Raw genomic sequence first — 14,479 nt, 5'->3', positions numbered from 1 at the left:
TACTTCATATTCTTAATTTAATCGACTTGGTGGTCTGTGCGCCGTATATTCTCATACATAGTACCTTGAAGTCCACCTAGAATTTTCAATTAAATAACCTATACAATTGTCAAGATAGGCGGCACAATCTTATTTACATACTCATTCACAATTGTACAATTACTGTTGCTTTCATCTTTTTAAAGGTAAGGTAGAATTGGTTACCGATGGTGGACTTTATGGAGCAATCCTTTGATGATGTCCATATCTTTCTTAACGGTTTCGCTGTTCTCGTGTTCTTTCGATATTTCTACTTTAGACCTCAACCGTGCCACCATAAGATCTAGAGCAAGCCTTGGTGATACCAAAGACAGCTCCTCGTTCAATTTGGCTTGGCTGATCACTTTGCCATTGCACAGTTGCCTGACAAGACTTTCTGCCAAGTCCTGACAGTTGCTTGTCAAGAGATTATAACGTGGGTGTAGTGCCATGTGGTGAAGTCCTGGATCTCATGCGTTAGCATCAAAGTGAGCTATGAGATTACCTAGGTAGATGAGTCGATTCACCTAGCTCTTGGATTTCTTGATGAGACTTCGTTGTCTCCCCAACATAATAACATGAGCTCCATGTCTCGATGTATGCAGGAACGATCTCTGCCACACGAAAATAATTCTTGCCAATAGCGTTGAGTGCCAGCTGGTCACTCATCAAATCGTAGCAGTAGGATGGCTTGAAGCTACGGTCAATCACGCATAGGGCCCAATGACTGACACTGTTCAGACTCATGCCGACATGTTTGGCAAGCAAGTTATAGGAATTCTTTGATAACTCAAACACACCGAACTCGATTGGAATGGTGACCAGAAAGACGGCCTTATGAGACGCTGTCGGGTTGCATTCTAACGGCGGCATCTCAACGACCGACTCTCCCGTAATCTTTGCTACGACCAAGTTGAGAAAGTTATCCTTCTCCTGTCGGAGCCTGTCTTGTTCGGCTCTAGCCGCATCTTCCTTCGTCGCTAGGATTTCCCGAGATCTTCTGCGCTCCCTACAATGACTTTGGTGTTAGATGCTGTGGTTACCGAGGACGAAGGAAAACAAGAAAGTGGTTGGGCCAAGGGGGAAAAGAAAAGAGGAACATCACCATTTCTCTTTCAGATATTCTTCTGTAGCCAATCCCGCGCTTTTAAGCTTTGATAAAGCATCGAAGCCCATTCTAATAACTACAAATATGATTGGTGATGTGTCAGTTTTATAAGGTACCTATCAAGATATGCAATTCAGATTCAACACCGAATCTCTTTCCAGCATGTCTTTTCCGCGTATGTATATGCAAACATGTAAGTACTGTAATACGGAAATCCGGCTGTGGCTGACCGGGCAATCGGCCACTCTGGGCAGCCTGGGCTATGCACGCCGTAGTCCTACTTGGCCCATCTGCTTACATATAGCATGCGAATGTTCCAAACGTCGGTATGCACGCGTACAACGCGTACTTGGTGGGGGTAAATGGGAGACGTGATGCAAACTGCATGGATTAATCCCATTCCATCTTGTCCTATGCATGTGCCCTACCAAAGATTCATGTATTATGCCTGAGCGATTTGGAAGCCACTTAGGCTTACACATCTCATCGTCAACGGCGGTTTAGTTGTCTTCAAATGTGTAAATGTTTAGGTATGGTTCTTGCTTGCATGTAGCTTATGTATTATACATAGTACTATCTCACTAGGCATTTTAGTTGATTTCCAAGTACTACCTATGCCCCCATATGTAACACCTTGTCCAACGTCGATGAGTTTACCCCTCAAAAAACAAGCATTATATTACATTATCGAGCACATACGTCGTACAGTGTTAAGAAACTACTAAGCACCAGACCACACTGTATCTAAGAGCTTTTTAGTCAAGTAACAGGTAGGTAGATACCTAGGTAGGTAACTTTATTGGAATTGAACGAATTGTGTCTCTTCGAGGTCGATCTTTGACTTCGGATTTACAAGTATGAAAGACAAATCGAACGGGAGCACCCTTTTTTCATGCAAATGTACGTATTCCCCAAATATGTGCTCGCTGGGATGCCTGACCCATTATTCCTTTTCTTACCAGAGATCTCCATAATGCTAGGTACCTACTCCGCCGTGTTTGCCTAAGTGAGGAGCTTCCAGAATATTAACTATTTGAGGCGAAACCTTAGATTGAGCAACTGGTTCACTCTGCTTAATTGCCCTGCTGCCCTGGCAACACGACAGACTAAATTCCAGCATAACCCTGCGTCTTGGGTCCGCTGAAGTAAGTTTAGTTTTCATTTGAGTGCACCAGCTGACTGCTATGTATTCAATGCGTTGAATTTATTGCTATATCTAGCCTGCTACCTAGTGGGTACTTATTGATAAGTACATATTTTTAGGTACCTAGCTGATATGTAGTGCATGCGTTTTCTCCAAGAGCTTCTCCCGCTTATGTGGATTCTTTCTAGGTAGTTACCTACCAGCCTACCCACCAAGACAAGCAAAGATCCCATCCTAACTATGTAGGTATTCATGATTCAACTCTTCTTTAAGTCTATCGTGATTCCTTAGGTACTCAGTCTTGTGAGGATATAAAGAGTTAGACAGAGTTGCTAACATCATCTTGCATAGGAAATCTTGCCACCGACACTTTTAAATATCTAGGTATCCGTATTTGGATATCTCCCGTTTTCACAGACCCTACACGTACTACGCACTTTAAAAAGGTATGTAGGGTACCTATCATCTCCACTTTAATGATACGCTAGCGTCGCCTAATTCCAAGCGTTTTCGTTAATCGCCTTCTCAGCTATCTAAGCCGTGGACCTTACAGCCTGGAGAATACTGCCTTACAAATTGCATCCAGCATAGTGTTTTCGAGTGCGACAAATCCCGTACCAAGGCGATCTTCGACTCAACACAGCCTTACCCAATAGTCTACACACATTACCTGCCTTAGTGATACATTCCTCCTTCCATTGAATACCCTGATTGATCCATCATTTGCGCTGCACCAGGAGCACGTACTCTCCACGGCGCATATCATTTTTTGCCTACTAGGTAGCTGTTTACGAGTTCGACAGCTCGAGACTGATATTACATTGTCTGAATCAAGCTATTGTTACTTGTTACTTGTCATATCCTCATGTGAGGTAAGTTGCTAACCTTTATTTCATCCATTACCTCATCCATTAATACGCGTCAATGAATTCATCAAAGAGAGGCGTTACGCTGGCATTGTTTAATGGAATATTCCCTTACGAAAGAATCTATGGGAGCAAGAAACAAAATAATCCCTACCTACCTACATGCAACATAATCCCGTACAGTAATAGGCAGATAGGATACTTTCAAGGTTCCCTGCCTGGGATTAATAGCTGGGTGGTTTCTTAGCTAACCTTGAACTATATGCTCCAGCTGCTACTACGGTAGCTCTGAAGCTCTTGCTTCCCACTTACCGGGGCTGCCTTCCTAACTCGTTCTCCACACGCCCCTCCCCCACCATTAGCTCCTTCACACTTGCACCACTGACGCCAGACCCAAACAACCTTGGAACGCCCCCGTCACTACACCAAAAAGTAACTGGAGCTTCTCCAATACACCATCGTCACAATTCGTACCAGCTGCCTATCTTTCTGCAGACCTCTTTTTTTCCAGAAGAGGGTTCTCGACAGCTGTGGGATCTATATCCCTTTCTTTGTAACACTTTGATACCCTTTTAGATCTTTTGATTGTTTTTCTCTCCTTCACTTCTCATTCGTTCAGAACTTTTCACTTCATACTCATTCCTATTCTTTTCTTCCTCCGAGTGTTGTACCCCGCCTAATCATTCCGCAACCCACATGCTAATACTGGAGTCTACCAGCATCCGCCGAGCCTTCTCGCGCGAACGCCTCAAGCTTTATCTGGAGCTCCACGATTAACCCCCTACCCGATCGGGTCAGTAAAGACCAGATGGATCAGGATTCGAGATCATCCGAGCCGCGAGAACGTGCCGTCTCCTCCGAGCCTTGCTCAACTCGACCTAACCCATTTGACGACGGTGACCTTTCAGCCCGAAAACGTCGTAGGACCTCTCTTTCTGGTTCGAGGAGCGCGTCTGTCGATACTCTCCCGTCTCGGGACGACGCCGTCGCTTCCGACCCCAGCATTATGAAGGTTGACACGCCCGAGCCGCTCCCCCCGAGCACGCCAGCTCGTTCGGAGCCCGCTACCGAGCCTGTCTCGAGCAAGGTCACTATCAATCTACGAAATGCTGACAGCCTTGAAGATACGCCCTCTTCCCCGTCTTCCCCTACACCCGCACGATTCCGCAAAGACAGCATCAAGGTCAGCGTCGAAGAACCAGAAGTAAACATGATAGAATTACCTTCGGCTGAAGATGCCTCTTCGTCCGCGTCCGACATAGACAGTCCCGATGTACCTACCGTATCCTTCGAGGAAGACCTCGTATTCTGCAATCCGGAACCTAACGTAACGCTTTTGCCGGATGGAAGAGCAGCGCAATTTAGTGCTACTATGCTAGATTTTCCCTACCACAGTGACGGAGAGTCATATCAGGAGACAGTTGCTCGTCTTGCCGAGTATTTTCGCCAACGTGCGTCGAGTATCCTTATGTCTCGTGAATCTTCTAACGCTGTCCCAGAACCTACACATGTTGACGAGGCCCTACAACTATTGAATGGATGGTTGAGTCGCTATATAGCATATGCGCACATCGAGTTTTACCCTATGGTTGTAGAAGCATATCAGGAGAACAAACAATTCTGGCAGGCTCTTCCCGAGCTCTTCTACACCATAGTTCACCGGTACGTATGATGTTAAAGAATGACGTCGATCAATTGAAGTAACTAATAGCATTTCTTTATCAGGCACGGTTATTCCAAATCAACACAGACTCGAGAGATCATTAGTCAGATGTTTACGCAGATCGCCAGACTTACTGGATTCCTTCTGAATGTTGACTGCCGAACGCTGGCATACGCCACAAGCAAGGAGGACGTCGATTTCGATTCAATATGTCCAAGTTTTCTTAAACTGTTTGGAAGTCTTACGAGCAAGGACGATAACCAGTTGACCAATAGTTATCATCTGGCGAATCCGGGATTTTCAGAGTTGCTTGATGTGCTCCAAGCAAATAGCGACGGATTACAGGCCCAACTGGCCCGCTTTACTGACTTACTCACGAATAATCTGCTCCGATCCCCCAAGAGAGTAATGGATAGCCTCGCCGGCGCCTCTATGCTCATGGATAGCCTCGTACGTGATAGCCGCAGAAAGCTGTCATACCACGGGGCCTACCCCCCTGTGGCTCTCGAACGGGCAAGAAGAAATTTAGCTTACGGTCTGGACTTCTTCAGAGCCGTTGCGGATGCCTTGGATGTCGTGATAGAAAAGTCTATTAACAATCTTAGTTCGGAGACTGTTGTTTCCCTTACCGCCTCTCTATCACCCATTCTCAAATTCAGTCTGCTTGGTAGCAATGCCGAAGCTGATAGGCTCATGCAAGACCATCGCCAACAGCACCCGAATCTTCCAGAACAATTCACACCCGAGGCGATGAATTTAGAATGGCGAATACGCACATTCTGCAAGCTAGTAAGATCGCGTCAGATGCAGCTCAGAGTTATGGCAGCGTCTACGCTCTGTGAAGACTTAGTTCTTCAATGGAGAACATACGTTGAGCGCCAGGAGATAGGGGACGACAATCCCCACTTGACGTACCTCCGATATTTGTCTAGCTATCTTGTCGACACCGGGATCGTTGATTATCTTCTCGGGCCAACGTGCCACCCGGAGATCACGCAAGCGAGTTTTAACATTGTTGGATTTTTGGCTGTTACCAAGACCTACACGACCACGCAGACGATGCTTCTCTGGCAGACATTAACGTCTACGCAGGACCCTCGAATATCCGACGCCATTGTTCGTATGATGTCTAAGGTGGTCAGCTTGCTTGATTCGGAATCGCTCTGCTATATATGCGAGAAGTTCTATGACCTGCCCGTCGAGGCCTTTTCTTCTTGCATGCGCGATTTCTTCGATAATGTCACGAAAAGCCTGCAGGAAAAAATGATGCCTTACAATAATATGCCTCTTACGCCGTACAAAACCTGTGTTCGATTACTCCAAGAGTCTTCTATTTATGGGCCGCAAGGCTCTGTGGCATACCCGGAGATTCATCAATTTGCCTTATCCAAGTTTAGCACCCTTCTACACACGGGACCAGACCACCAGGGACGCGTAAGCATGTGGCTGGATTGCGTGCATGATATCGCTGCGAAAACACCGATGACGTCTGGGAGTCTCGAGGTACTTCATACGCTCATGAACCATACACCAGTATTGTCGGCGATGTTAGGTGAACACGACTCGACGCGGCTTCTCGTTGACGAACTTGAATCTACGATCGATAGAGCGCGGGCTGTTGGATTTACCCCTGTTTATGCAAACGCCATCAGCGTTGCTCGCCGAAAAATTCTCTCGACCATCATCACGAGCCACAGCTCTACCATTGATTCGGAACTTGGCCGACGTCTTTGGGACCTGCTCGTTGGGAATGGCGCCGCATGCCAGGAAGATAGAAAAGCTGCCTGGGATGACTTGAATGTGGCTCTTCGAAAGCCACGGCACAACAACCCTTTCCTCGACGCTTGCCTGCGAGAATACCTATCAGAACTACCCCCCTCCTGCTATTGCGGAGGCGCCCTTGCATTTGTCCGAGAAGCTATCATCCCCCTCGCAAACGATATCAATGGTATGGTTCTCGACGATGATGATAGTGTTCGGTCAGCTGGGCTCGAACTACTCTGGCAGATGATCTTGACAGCTCCTAATCATACTATTGAGGAGACGGCTATCTCTACGCTCGTGGACGATATATACGTCGACAGCCAGTCGATAATGTCATATCCCCTTCATCGCGCACGGAAGGTTCATTTTGCCCTTGTACAGCGATGCTTGCAGCAACTCAAGCGTGCAGCCCAAAAGCTGAAAGAATTTGGTAATGGAGACTCTACGATAGCGGTAACTAGTAATGATCAACGCCAAGAACAGGAGTTACAATTCACAAGGTCCCTGCAGGTGCTTATAGCACTTCTCAAGGCGCTGCAGGCGAGACCCCATTTTGCTGCGCCTGATTTGCGATCGCTCATGTTGCAGGCTCCTAGCCCGGTTGACGGTGACTCTGCGGAGTTAAAATACCAATCTTTTGATGGCGAGGAGCAGACTGACGTTAAGTCCCTGAATATTGGACTGAAGAATACTGCTGCCTCACTCCTCGCTAGCTTGCGCGAAGCCACCGGCTTCGACAATTACCGGCTGTACTATCGCGGACAACCTTTAGCACCATCAGAGGGCGCTATTTGCAAGCCTATCGAAGAACTCGACATCAGAAACGGGTTGATACTTGTGAAGAAGGAGTCCGGAATCGCCACATCTAAACGCATCAAGCCAGGAGCTTCGCCGCTCGACATTGAAATTCTGAGTCATTTCAAGGACTTGTGGGAGTACCTAAGCATGGAAGAGAAGTTGGCACGAGAAGTAAATAATAACTCCACTATACTATGCCTTACAATATGCTGACACCTGCTTTTAGATCTACCATTTTCTAGTATCCCTCCCAGCCGACGATTCGATCCTGACGGCATTCGAGAACCCCGCAACCTCCTATCGAGACGTATTCCCCCTTGCGCAACCTTTCAAATCGCTCTATGCGTTACACGCGCTTCGCGAGTATCTTAGTACCCGACAGCTCAAGAGCAATGTAATGCAAGTGTCTTCCCCGGATGGTGAGAGTCAAGTAGATACCGCAAACGACCGACAAGACGCCCTTATTAGAGCGATATCTTTGATTGTGGCGGCAATCTGCGATCCCGAAGTTGTCGAGCGAGGCTCTAGCGAGGGTCTGCAGCTCAAGCTAAGTCTTGAACTTGTAGACAACTTCGTGCAGCTCTTGAAACGTATGTTGCCCCATAGCTTTATCGGGTTGTCTTATGTACTGACTGAATGAAGAAATCCCGAACATTGAGACTGTTATGCAGCTCCTGAACTCGACCCTCCAAAACCGGCTTTCGGCGATACTCACGAGTGCTGCGACGGCTCAAACCAACCAGATCAGCATCGAACTAATCAGCCGAACGTTCGAGGCCCTTCTTGAGCCTTGTGCAAAGAGTAACGCATTCTGGGAGGGGTTGCAGGATGGAAAGGGAGTGCAGAAAGTGGTCCAGCGACTTCTTCTCGATGATTCACGTCCTATTGTTCGAAAGAACGTCGCAAGGCTGATCACATATAAGAGCATCGAAGGTTACGGCGTATCTGGAAGACGCTCTCTGGAATTTGCGGAACTCTTTTGGCCTATAGTATCCCAACTCGTGCCTCGAGCCGCTAGAGAGCCGAGCAAATGTGAAGAGACGTTTCTTCTCTGCTTCGAGTTACTCCATAAGCTTAATGACGAGAACCCTGGCGTCATCGACTGGCCCGCCTGCATCAGACAATGTGCAGAGCTGCTATTATCGTACACGACTACGGAAGACATCGCTCATCCGAATAAGGACTTCGTGGCACATGGCCTTATCACCATTCTAAACATTGGAATCACAGAAAGATCGATTAAAAGGGAGTTGCTCCAACTTCCTGACAATTTTGTCCCGAGACTGTTCTCCCGACATTTGTTCCCTCCTGAAGATGGGAGTGACGCGCTGGTGCCAAAGGTTATCCTCCACACCCTCTCGCGAAGCATGTTATACGATATCATATTCGCTTTGGTTAAAGACGATATCACCCAGACTACCCGTTTACTGCACGATCTGAACCAACTCACATCGCACCGTATCGAAGATGGGCTTGAGATTTACAAGTATGAGCTTCCGCAAGCTTTCGAAAGATCAACTGCTATTAGGTCATCTTGCGGGTATTCTGGACTACGAAATCTTTCGAACACTTGCTACCTAAACTCTCTCTTTACACAACTGTTCATGAATGTCGGATTCCGTCGCTTTATGCTTGAAAAGCGAGTCCGTAACCCGGCTACGCATGCATTACTCCATGAGACCCAGGTTCTCTTTGCATTTCTACAAGACAGTCGACGGCGTTGGATAGAGCCGACGGCCTGCGTAGGACAGATCACAACCTATGACGAGACTCCTATCGACATCCATAACCAAATGGATGTAGATGAATTTTATAGCCTTCTATTCGATCGGTGGGAGGCTCAGTTCTCTCTAGAAAGCGACAAGAAGAGCCTTAGATCGATCTACGGAGGCGAATTAGTCCAACAGGTGAAGTCTAAGGAATGTGAACACATTTCTGAGCGCATTGAACCATTCTCTGCCATCCAATGTGATATCAAAGGCAAGGCAGGCCTCGAGGAGAGTCTTCAGGCCTACGTGGATGGCGAGATCATGGAAGGAGGTATGTCGCTGTTCTTTGCCTTGCTGGTCTTCTTTAATTCTAACACTTATTTTTAGATAACAAATACAAGTGCTCAGAGTGTGACCGTCATGTTGATGCGGTTAAAAGGTAAGTAGAGCCCAGTCTATATTCGATCCTAGCAAAGCTAACTACGGCGACAGGGCGTGTCTCAAGGATATTCCAGACAACTTGATATTTCACCTAAAGAGGTTTGACTTCAACCTGAGGACGCTGACACGAAGTAAGATCAATGACTACTTTCCATTCCCTGCCAAGGTCAACATGCAACCTTATACAATCGAGCACCTCAGCGATCCTTCTCGCAATTCTGAACCAGACATGTTCGAATTAGTGGGAGTACTTGTGCATTCCGGGACTGCCGAGTCCGGTCATTACTACTCGTACATTCGCGAACGGCCGACAGCAAGCAAGATGCCCCCTTGGCTTGAATTCAACGATGAAATAGTGACGTCGTGGGATCCTGCACAGATGGAGAGCGCTTGTTTCGGAGGACCAGAATATCGACCACAATTCGAGGCTGGCACCAACTATGAGAAGGTTTACAGCGCTTACATGTTGTTCTATCAGCGATCTTCCTCGCTGCAGAAGGAGCAGGAAATGCTGACAGCGTCGGGCCATACCGGTCCTCTCCGGTCTGACCTACCCAAAGTCCTCGAGTCTCAGATCAGTGACGATAACTGGGCAATTATTCAACGACACTGCCTCTATGATCCAGCCCATATGCCCTTTGTGTACGAAGTACTCCTTAGTTCTTGGGGTGCGAGGTGTTCGAAAGATCACAGGAAGGAGAATTTAGCAATGCAAACAGCACTCGGCCATTTGGATCAAATTGCATCACGAGCCAAGGATCTTCCGGATTTTGACCAGCTCAAGGGTTTGTTGGTTAAAGTCTGCCAACGGTGTCCTATGTGTTGCTTCTCGTTCTTCGATTATTTCAGCCGGCACAAAGACGCTCTGCGCATGCTTTTGCAGAGAAACACGGACGCAGCTGTCCGTCAGGATGTATGGAGGATCTTGATATTTTCTCTCTGTAACATCAAGAAGCACTACCCAGAGGAGTACGGTTCGTTTGACAGTGATGGTGACATACACCTTGGTATGGTAAGCCGTCGCCCGAGCGTAATGGACGTCACCATGGATCTATTCTACCATATCTGGGACGCGTTCCACCTGCGCCTCAACTCTTGGACCGAGTGTTTTGGAGCTATGCTTGATTTCGCCCGAATGGGGCGCTTTGAAGCATCGATGTTCCTGGACAGAGATTTCCTGTTCAAATTTATTATGGTGATCGCAGCGGACCAGGCTTTTGATCTCCCAAACCAATACGCTAGGTTGCTCAACGCGGTGTCTAGGAGGTCTGCGAGGCCACCTAACTATGAGAACCTCATCGCCCTAATTGACGAACTTTTATCGGTCGTGGAGCCGACGCTAAGCCAGAATAACATCCTGGAAGAGGCTCATGGTCGATTATTACTAGCACTTCAGGGAGAGCCTGTTCCGCTTACTGCCAACGAGGTAAATCTTCTACACAGGGACTGGACGAGGGGACAGGCAAACATCTTTGCGGAAAAGCTAATCTCGCTCAACCAAAACCCTGCGGCCACGGATTCTATAATCGAGCGCCTTATAGGGTTTAATCCGGTGATGGATCAAAAGATCTACGCAACATTACGACTCGACATCACCGGGGACCTGACCTCTCATGTGGTAGCTCCTTACCTTCGTGCCGCTATAACTTATTGCCGCTGCAGTTCTAATGGCGAGAATGTCCATCGCCTGATTTCCTATGTGGCCGGTCAATGCAAAAACTTGCAAAATGCAGAAGGTCGCGCCTTTTTCGAATTCCACCGAGACGTCTTCGATGGGGCACGTAACACGGGGGAGACGATGGAAATGATACAATTTCACGGTCTAGACAATATCCCAAAATGGGCCCCGGGACTGCTGGGATACATCGACCAGGCAGTAAGCGACGAAGTAGACAGCTTCCTACATGAGAAGTTGTTTAGGCACGGACCTTCGCCCACGTTTGGGGAGAGCAACGGTGGGCTTGAAAGGTCACAAGCGATGAATTCGACTGCTAGGCGGTTGGCAATATCTTGTTTGGAGTATCTACGGGATACCTATGTCGTTCGCGCAGCACAGGCAGCCAGATATACTGTCGTTCCCCTGGATCGAGTCATCAAGAAGTGCGAACCGTATTTTCACCTTGACGAGGAGATAGATACCGATCTTGAAGTACAGTTCAATGAACTTTGTCGAGGTAGGAGTTCCGTTGGATATGAGCCGTTCGTTGAGAATTCTATGTACTAATTCATAAATAGTTGTCCTGGAACCAATGGACAGGCTTACGGTCGACGAAATTGAAGAGGACGGTTCCGGTATGTGGAGCGACTCTACCACCGCCACCATGGACTATGACTGACATAGTCAAGATTGGGAACAATCCGTCGGTTCTTCAGAGCCGATGGATAACCTGGCTGATATCAGCATGCAAATCGACCGTGATCTAGTATGATCGAACCTCAGGGTCGTAACGAAACCCTCTTCTACATTATTGTGTTGATTGATGCGTCGATATCGGTTTAATGGGACGATCGACTAGGTTGGAACGTGCAACTGACGGTTAAAAAAAGTTCGATGGCGAATCGGATAAACGGACTGGTAAACTAGGGCGAATGCATAGCACCGGAGTGATAGGCGTCTTCGGGATGGACAAAATGGTACTTCGCAACGATGTTCTTTCGGCGTCATGATGAATTAAGATGCTTGTTGAGGCGATACCTGGCCGGGACTCATCTAATTGTACGAATTATGGTTCACTGCATGGCAATTCCCACGAAGTGGAATGATAAATGTTTTCCCGGATTAGGACGACGAATACCTTAGATGTTGTTTTACGCTTTCTTCCGGTGAGAGTACTTACTCCTGCTATTTTCCTTTACTTCTTTTCACGATGCAGACATAGCCCGGTGGAGGCAAATAATGATTTGTGTTGCATCCATTGGATCTGTCATTCCTCAGATCAGTGAATGGTTTCTCGAGTATGCCGTGAATGACAAAAACGTAGCCCACTTAGAGGTATGTCCATCTATCAGCCGAGATATCGGTTGGCCCTTAGGCGAATCCAGTCAAACGAGTATCCTCTGAACATTGAAGAGTAGCGGCAATAGGTATGAAAGGCTACTCTCTCGGAATCGTGAGAAGCCGTTTGAGTGATATGTGTGAAGGCGATTTTGATTGGTTATTATTGTTGACAACGTTGACATTGACGACTGGCGAGATGCAAGTGCAAGGTTAAAAGAGTGCTTCCGACTAGGATAATGCAGATCTGGACTAATCAAAACTTGAAAGGTTGTTAAACGCCCTATCTTGTTACTATAATGGGATAGCGGGATCTAGTATTCGGCTCCTACACATGGACGTCACATAACATGATGGATATCCATAACTTTATCTGGGTATACAACAGTAGATGACGTTGCAAAGTTATTTCTACATGCCTCGGCCTAGACTAGATGTAGCAAGCACAAGAACACGGGTCGATTTCGCCTCGCTTTATTTTTCATTCCTTATCAAGGGCAACAATTGTATTCGTTAACAGGTCAAATCCAGCTGCGTGGTATGACTTACGGTGGGACCCAACTGCTCGTCAACAATCGACCGAAGGTTTATGCAGTCTATTTTTGGATTTGAACCCTAGACCCTAGAGAGAACAGCCCGGGACCTAGCCGGAATCGGCCTAGCACATGTGTTTAGCAGGGGTATGAAGGTCGGGTGCCGGGGCCGGGATCTATATTTGGGTCGCTGTAGCCGCCCATGCAAGATGCGGGGGAGAAGTTGGTCTTCTCTGGTTGGTCGATCATTTGAGATTTTTTTAATCCGGACAAGTTATGGAGGGATAATCGTGGATAAGCGTGGATATTCTTCGCTGTGAGCTGCAGGTCCGGCACACCATCATTCCACAATCATCACAACACATATGCACGGAACATGGAGCATGGAACATGGAAATTGGAAATCTAGGGCTAATAACGCGTGAGCCAGAGAAAATCAACGTCTGTCTTCAACGGTGAGAAGGCTAGGCAGTCTAGGGAAGCCCTACCGACGCCCAGCCTGCCTTGTCTAATACCCATCGGGCTGCATGTGATATGCAAGCAGACCTGTTGACGAATCACGCACGCCTCTTCGTCTTGAAACGAAGCACACTGACGACTAGCTGACTACCAGTCGAGCACGGTGGGTGCGGTGAGCCTGACGCTAAAGTTTCATGACGTCCGAATATAGAAATGATGAAGAACGGGAGGGAGGGATGGGTAAACAATGCACCAATAATCATCTCCGGATCCATGGGTCCATAACATTCCCCCCTTTCTTCAAACACCAAACCCCACGAACGCCTCGATCACCTCGTGGTCTGCTCGAGTCTATCGTTGTTTCGATGTTTCCGCGTTTCATTGTTTCATGTTTCGAAGCGCCCTTACTTTTTATATCCACTCTCGCCCTGTAGCAAGGCTTCTTTTCTTAACTTTGCTCCTTTCCCCTTTTGGTTTCTCTACGTCGAGCTTCCCTGCCATCGTGATATATCTATCTACTATCGAGGCTGGCCTTCGCTTTTTTTAAGACCTGGTAGATCATCCTTCAAGATCGATCTATATTCAAATCTTTACAGTCGGGAAATAACCTATCCGGCCTCGATCTCTTCTGTTCCTAGTCGAACAACACACATTGCACTGCCTCTCGGATTGTTTTCTCTTTGTCTTGCAGCACACATAGCCGCACTTCTATTGTGTAATATTCCTGTCGACATTATGTCGCTGTCTAAGCAACGCATTTCCTCCCCGTTAGAAGCGGGACAGTCGATCCTTGATGCTTACAATCTTCCATCTCACTTGACCGACGCGTTAGAGTACGCGTCGAAGAGGCTTGCGAGAAAGGCTCTGCATATTACCTTAGTCGTCGTGCGGAAGGAATATCAACTCCCAAGTGTAGTGCCGCCATGTCCGACACCGACCTCTCCTCCACCCACACCAGGGATAGCGTCTCCTACACGCTTT

The 14,479-nt window shown here is 47.5% G+C and overlaps 2 protein-coding genes across 2 annotated transcripts; one reads left to right on the top strand and one right to left on the bottom strand.

The window, feature by feature from the left end:
* Positions 1-33: 33 nt before the first annotated feature.
* Positions 34-1,656, bottom strand: F4807DRAFT_416325 (uncharacterized protein). The gene is made up of 3 exons (XM_047997119.1): positions 1,124-1,656; positions 546-1,027; positions 34-481 (listed from the first exon to the last, which is right to left on the bottom strand). Exons 1-3 carry the CDS (start codon positions 1,192-1,194, stop codon positions 201-203), a joined length of 834 nt encoding a protein of 277 aa, XP_047857003.1. The 5' UTR covers positions 1,195-1,656; the 3' UTR covers positions 34-200.
* Positions 1,657-3,944: 2,288 nt separating this feature from the next.
* F4807DRAFT_450526 (uncharacterized protein) lies at positions 3,945-11,847 on the top strand (the record flags this gene model as incomplete). Its single annotated transcript, XM_048000138.1, has 9 exons — positions 3,945-4,587; positions 4,636-4,798; positions 4,862-7,532; positions 7,588-7,951; positions 8,004-9,401; positions 9,458-9,509; positions 9,563-11,387; positions 11,424-11,685; positions 11,747-11,847. The coding sequence occupies 9 exons, from the start codon at positions 3,945-3,947 to the stop codon at positions 11,845-11,847; spliced, it is 7,479 nt and encodes a 2,492-aa protein (XP_047857002.1).
* Positions 11,848-14,479: the final 2,632 nt, after the last annotated feature.

Source organism: Annulohypoxylon truncatum (genome assembly GCF_022578515.1).
Source record: "Annulohypoxylon truncatum strain CBS 140777 unplaced genomic scaffold F4807scaffold_7, whole genome shotgun sequence".
NCBI classification, from domain to species: Eukaryota; Fungi; Ascomycota; class Sordariomycetes; order Xylariales; family Hypoxylaceae; genus Annulohypoxylon; species Annulohypoxylon truncatum.
Note: the sequence above shows the minus strand (reverse complement) of the source record. Positions and strands in the feature narration are given on the sequence as shown.

Excerpts from the sequence above, each read along its gene's own strand:
- F4807DRAFT_416325 (XM_047997119.1), bottom strand. The coding sequence starts at position 1,194 with ATGGGCTTCGATGCTTTATCAAAGCTTAAAAGCGCGGGATTGGCTACA. Across the intron at positions 1,028-1,123 it reads GAATATCTGAAAGAGAAATG|GGAGCGCAGAAGATCTCGGG; the intron begins GTGATGTTCCTC and ends AAGTCATTGTAG. Across the intron at positions 482-545 it reads TCAAGAAATCCAAGAGCTAG|GACTTCACCACATGGCACTA; the intron begins GTGAATCGACTC and ends CATGAGATCCAG.